Below are 5,781 nucleotides of genomic sequence, written 5' to 3' on the forward strand. Positions count from 1 at the left end.
TTACTCCTGGTGTGCTCCATGATATATGCCCTGGTTTACTCCGTGGTGTGCTCCATGATATATGCCCTGGTTTACTCCCTGGTGTGCTCCATGATATATGCCCTGGTTTACTCCCTGGTGTGCTCCATGATATATGCCCTGGTTTACTCCCTGGTGTGCTCCATGATATATGCCCTGGTTTACTCCGTGGTGTGCTCCATGGTATATGCCCTGGTTTACTCCGTGGTGTGCTCCATGGTATATGCCCTGGTTTACTCCGTGGTGTGCTCCATGGTATATGCCCTGGTTTACTCCCTGGTGTGCTCCATGGTATATGCCCTGATGTACTCCGTGGTCTGTGTCCTGGTGTGCTGCATGGTGTACTCCCTGGTGTGCTCCATGATATATGCCCTGGTTTTCTCCGTGGTGTGCTCCGTGGTGTGTGTCCTGGTGTACTATGTGGTTTTCACCCCTGTTCACTCCATGGTGCATGGCCTGGTGTACTCTGTTTGGATTTACTGAGGAAAATATGCACAGATTATTTCTAAACATAAAATGCATGTGTAAACTGACAAGACAATAAGTGTTTAATAGACGTCATTTTAGAAAGCTACCAGCTGAAGTGATATCTGAGACAGTCGGACTGGAGGTGTTGTAGTTCATATGTCTCTCTAAAATAAATATGAGCAAAAGACATTAAAAGACACATTGGTAGGAATTATAAACAATTTTGTGAATTTTTTGCTGTTTTTTTTTTTTTTTACATACAGACTGTGTGAACATTTTAGTCAGCTTACTCCAATTCTGTGGTACATCATTGAACCGGCACAGACACAGATAGCTATTGTGAAAAGAATTCTGATATTTTCTATATAGTGTACCACCATTTATATTTTCAAAATCTTGTCTAAAGATCTTTAAATTCCATAAATTTAACAAATATATTACAGGATTTGTGGGTCTTGAAGTGGTATAATTCAGCTTACTAACATTGAAACACATACCAAGTGAGGTGTGGCTTGAGACGGCTGGACTTGGGTCAAAGTTCATGTGAGTTTCTGTGAAAAATATGAACAAGTCAAATTAACAGCAGTGTTCCTACACATTTTCCATTTCAAAATTTCATACTTTTCAAGACTCAAATTTCTAGACCTCTCTGTAGATTTTTCAGACCATATTTAACACATATGGTTCATATAACTTTTTTTTTTCAGCAGCATATTTGGTATAGACAATCTGTAAATATTTTCTCTTTTTCTAATTATTTTTCTCTAAGAGATAACATGCTCTTACATAATGAAAAGAAACATAAAACATGCATAGGCCTATATTCACCCCCGAAAGATCATTACCACAAATGTGATATACACTGTTAAACATTTTTGTGTGAAATTACAGTATACAGTAGTCGACATTTGAAGTGGATCAAAACCTTTCATCAAAGTTGTTCTAAAACCAAGCAATACCTGTTCTTTTCCTAGGACAACTTTGATGAACATTTTTGATCCACTTCAAATGTTGACTACTATATTCCAGGGTAATAATTGCACTACTTTCACAGTAATTTCACAGGACTTCTCTTGTACCTAACTACACTCTCTGAAATTTTCTATTTGAGCTATTGAACTTGTTTTGGTTAACTTTTAGCAGTTTGTCTAGTTTGTTTATTTTGTAATGTTGGTTTATGTTGTAAGTGCTGATTTTATTTATTGAGTGTTGCCATTGTTGTATTTTGTACGTCAAATATTGATGTAATCTTTTAAAGACGTATCTCATCTATGGCTTTACTATTGTGAAAGATCCATCCACAAACTGTTCAGAATATGAAATACAATATTAACTGATCTTCAAGTTTACAGTTGAGGTCTTAAGTTTACATAGACCTTGTAGAACCTGCAAAATCTTAATTATTTTATCAAAATAAGAGGGATCATACAAAATGCGTGTAATTTTTTTTTTTTTTTTTTATAAATTAACTGCTGACCTGAATAAGATATTTCACATAAAAGACGTTTACATACACTGTCAGAAAAAAAAAAATGTACAGTTCTGTCGCTGGGGGTGGGGAAGGGCAAAGTACTAAAAATGTACCTTTAAGGTACTAATATGTACTGTTCAGGTACAAAAATGCAGCTTTTCACTTTTGTACATTAGGGTACTGCCCCAGCGACAGAACTGTACCTTTTTTTCTGACAGTGTATAGTTCACAAGAGAAAATAATAGTTGAATTTATAAAAATGACATTGTTCAAAATTTTACATACACTTGATTCTTACTGTGTTCCTACCTGATCCACACCTTTTGTTGTTGTTGTTTTGTCCTGAACAGTTAAACAGTTAAACTGATTTTGAGATCCATCTTTTCACACTGAAGACAATGGAAGGCCTCACATGCAACTATTACAAAAGTTTTAAATGCTCAATGATGGTCCGAAAGGAAGCCAGGGGTGTAAACTTTTAAACAGAAGAAGATGAAGATGTATACATTTTTCTTGTTTTGCCTAAATATCTTATTTTTTTTTTTATTTAGTACTGCCCTTCAGAAGCTACAGAAGATACTCACATGTTTCCCAGAAAACATAAGGTAAATTTACCCTGATCTTCAAATTCAAAAGCTTAATGTATTGTGTTTCCTTCTGGAGCATCAGTGAGCATTTGAACCTTCTGTAACAGTTGCATATGAGTCCCTTAGTTGTCCTCAATGTGAAAAGATGGATCTCAAAATCATACAGTCATTGTTGGAGAGGGTTCAAATACAAGCAAGTACATAACAAAGATATGTGGGACTGTCAGGATTGTGTTCTGTTTTGTCTTGGTTTTCCTAGTGTTTTTCCCTTGTGTTTCTGTGTTTTTGGTTTAGTCCAGGTTTTCCCCCCTTAGGGTTGTTCTTTTGGTTCAGTCTTGCCCTTATTTGTACTTCCCCTCGTTTCCTCGTTTGTGACCACTCCCCTGTTTCTGTGTATTTAAGTTTGGTTGTGCCCCTGGTCTTGGTCGGTGATTGTATTGTTTCACTGTGTGTTTCGTTGTGGTTGCTGGTCTCTGCTGTTCTCCCTTGGTTTCTGTGCTTTTTGGATTGTTTAATAAACCTGCAAATATTGGATCTCCGCTCTCCTCCTGTTCATTCCCGCACACGACGACATACCCGTGACAGAATCACCGACCTAAAGACAACAACATGGATGCCGAGAGGAGGATCATGGGCATTCGTCGGGGGATGAGGCCGGTGGAACGATATGTGGAGGAATTCTTGGAGGTTTGTCATCTGGTGAGTTGGAGCGATGCAATGATTAATACGTGTTTTCTAATGGGGCTAAATAATTCCCAGTTGCTCAGTTCCATACCCTATGAGGATCGCTATAAACCGGTTGCTGAATTTATCAACCAGGTCCTCACCCTCAGTCATTCCGATTTTTACGTTGATGTGAAAGATTCCGATCTTTCCCCCATTAGAGAACACGTTGCCGCTCCAGCCCACCATCAGCCAGCTTCCTCCACATGCCGTCCCGACCGGCCCGCTCCTTCTGGTCTTCCTGCGCTTCCTCCTGTTCGTTATTCCTCCTCTCGCATCGTCAGTCCGGAGATCGCGGCCAGCCCTCCGAGGTCATGGCCAACCTTGATGGCCAGTGTGCTGGACCCACCACTAATGTCTGTTCGCAAGATGGCCGCCACGCCAGAGTCTGTTCGCAAGATGGCCGCCACGCCAGAGTCTGTTCGCAAGATGGCCGCCACGCCAGAGTCTGTTCGCAAGATGGCCGCCACGCCAGAGTCTGTTCGCAAGATGGCCGCCACGCCAGAGTCTGTTCGCAAGATGGCCGCCACGCCAGAGTCTGTTCGCAAGATGGCCGCCACGCCAGAGTCTGCATGCAAGACGGCCGCCATGCCAGAGCCCCCGGCCAAGATGGCCTCCGTTCCTGAGCCCCCGGCCAAGATGGCCTCCGTTCCTGAGCCCCCGGCCAAGATGGCCTCCGTTCCTGAGCCCCCGGCCAAGATGGCCTCCGTTCCTGAGCCCCCGGCCAAGATGGCCTCCGTTCCTGAGCCCCCGGCCAAGATGGCCTCCGTTCCTGAGCCCCCGGCCAAGATGGCCGTTCCAAGCCTGAAAGATGGCCCCTGAATCCCGCCAAGATGGCGTTCTTGCCAGAGCGCCCTCAAGTGACCGCGCCGTCAGAGGCAGAGCCCACGTCTCCTTTGTCACTTCCTGAGCTTAGTCAAGACACAGCTCCATTTCCTGAGCCAAGGCAGGACACAGCTTCGCTTCCAGAGTCAAGTCAAGTTGCAGCTATAGTCCCAGTGTCAAGTCAAGCTGCTGCTGTTGTTCCAGTGTCAAATGAAGTGACCGCTGTTGTTCCAGAATCAAGTCAAGCTGCAGCTGTGTCTTCTGAGGCAAGTCATGTCGCAGCTGTGTTTACTGAGTCAAGTCAAGTTACGGCGGCGCTTCCCGAGTCAAGTCAAGGAACGGTTACGTTCCCCGAAGCAAGTCAAGTGGCAGCTGCGACCCCTGAGTCAAGTCTAATCAAAGCTGTATCTTCTGAGTCAAGTCAAGTTCCAGGTGCGTTCCTTGAACCAAGTCAAGCTACGGCTGCTGTTCCAGTATCAAGTCAAGTTAACACTGTTGCTCCTGTCTTAAGTCAAGTTACAGCCGTCTTTCCTGAGCCACTGCACAAGATGGCTGCCACGCCAGAGCCACTGCACAAGATGGCTGCCACGCCAGAGCCACTGTACAAGATGGCAGCCACGTCAGAGCCTGCTAAGGCCCCATCAGCCAAACCAGTGCCCGCTCACGCCACGTCAGCCAAACCACAGCCTGCTAAGGACTCATCAGCCAAGCCAGCGCCCGCTAACACCACGTCAGCCAAGCCACCGCCTGATCACATTATGTCTTCTGCTCCTGAGTCTGCACCCATCATAGCCATCTTTCCTGAAGTAGTCCCTGAGTCAAGCAAAGTCACAGCCATGACTCCTGAGTCAAGCAAGGTCAAGGCTTCCGTTCTTGTGCAAGGTACAGTTAGGACTGAGGTTTTTGTGTCAAGTAGGATCAGAACGGTCTTTCCTGAGTCAAGTCAAGCCACAGTTGATCTTCAGGAGCCAAGTCAAGTGATTGCTGCTGTCTCAGAGTCAAGTCACGTCACGACTGAGTCAAGTCAAATTCCTGGTATGTCTTCTGAGTCAAGTCCAAACAAGGCTGTCGTTTCTGAATCTAGCAAAGTCACAGCAGTTTCCCAGGAGTCAAGCCAAGTTATAATGGAGGTTCTTGAGTTCAATCACATTACTGCTGTGTTTCCTGAGTCAAGTCATATTGCAGCTGCACTTCCTGAGTTGAGTCAAGTTGCAGCTGCATTTCCTGAATCAAGCCCAATGACAGCTGCGTTCCCAGTATCAAGTCAAGTCACCCTTAATCCTCATAAGCCAAGTCAAGTCTCATCTGACAGCCCTGAGGCCCACCATGTCTCGTCTCCCACGATCATGATGACCTGCAGAGAGACCCTGCCACCCGCTACTGCAATTCCTTTAACGGCGGTTGCCATTTGGTGTGTGTGGGCTGCACACTGTGGTCCTGAGGTCAATTCTGTTCACAAGTCAGATCCTGAGGTCACGTCTAATCACAAGCCCACGCCAAAGATCCGGTCTGGTCTCAAGTCCACCCCTGAGGCCTTATCTGTCAGAGAAGCCGCGCCCAGGCCCCCAGAGGTGTCAGCTCCGGCTGTAGAGCCTCCTATGGGGGCGGCGTTCACCCATAAACTCTATGCTTCTCCCTCTCTTCTGTCCGCCTCCTCTGTCCCTGCTCTCCCCAGGTCCCAGGCCGTGA

General features: G+C 45.2%; 1 protein-coding gene across 1 annotated transcript; it reads right to left on the reverse strand.

Annotated features, from left to right (window-relative positions):
* LOC127162149 (suprabasin-like) lies at positions 1-1,032 on the reverse strand. The gene is made up of 3 exons (XM_051104957.1): positions 984-1,032; positions 594-650; positions 1-497 (listed from the first exon to the last, which is right to left on the reverse strand). The coding sequence occupies exons 1-3, from the start codon at positions 1,027-1,029 to the stop codon at positions 1-3; spliced, it is 600 nt and encodes a 199-aa protein (XP_050960914.1). The 5' UTR covers positions 1,030-1,032.
* Between the last annotated feature and the right edge of the window lie 4,749 nt (positions 1,033-5,781).

The sequence above is a fragment of the Labeo rohita genome, unplaced genomic scaffold (assembly GCF_022985175.1).
Source record: "Labeo rohita strain BAU-BD-2019 unplaced genomic scaffold, IGBB_LRoh.1.0 scaffold_85, whole genome shotgun sequence".
Taxonomy (NCBI): Eukaryota; Metazoa; Chordata; class Actinopteri; order Cypriniformes; family Cyprinidae; genus Labeo; species Labeo rohita.

What these genes read in the sequence shown, in the direction of transcription:
- LOC127162149 (XM_051104957.1), bottom strand. Translation starts at nt 1,029, where the DNA reads ATGAACTTTGACCCAAGTCCAGCCGTCTCAAGCCACACCTCACTTG. An exon ending in CTCAAGCCACACCTCACTTG is followed by an intron (nt 651 to 983) that starts GTATGTGTTTCA and finishes TATTTATTTTAG; the next exon opens with AGAGACATATGAACTACAAC. An exon ending in CTCAGATATCACTTCAGCTG is followed by an intron (nt 498 to 593) that starts GTAGCTTTCTAA and finishes TATTTTCCTCAG; the next exon opens with TAAATCCAAACAGAGTACAC.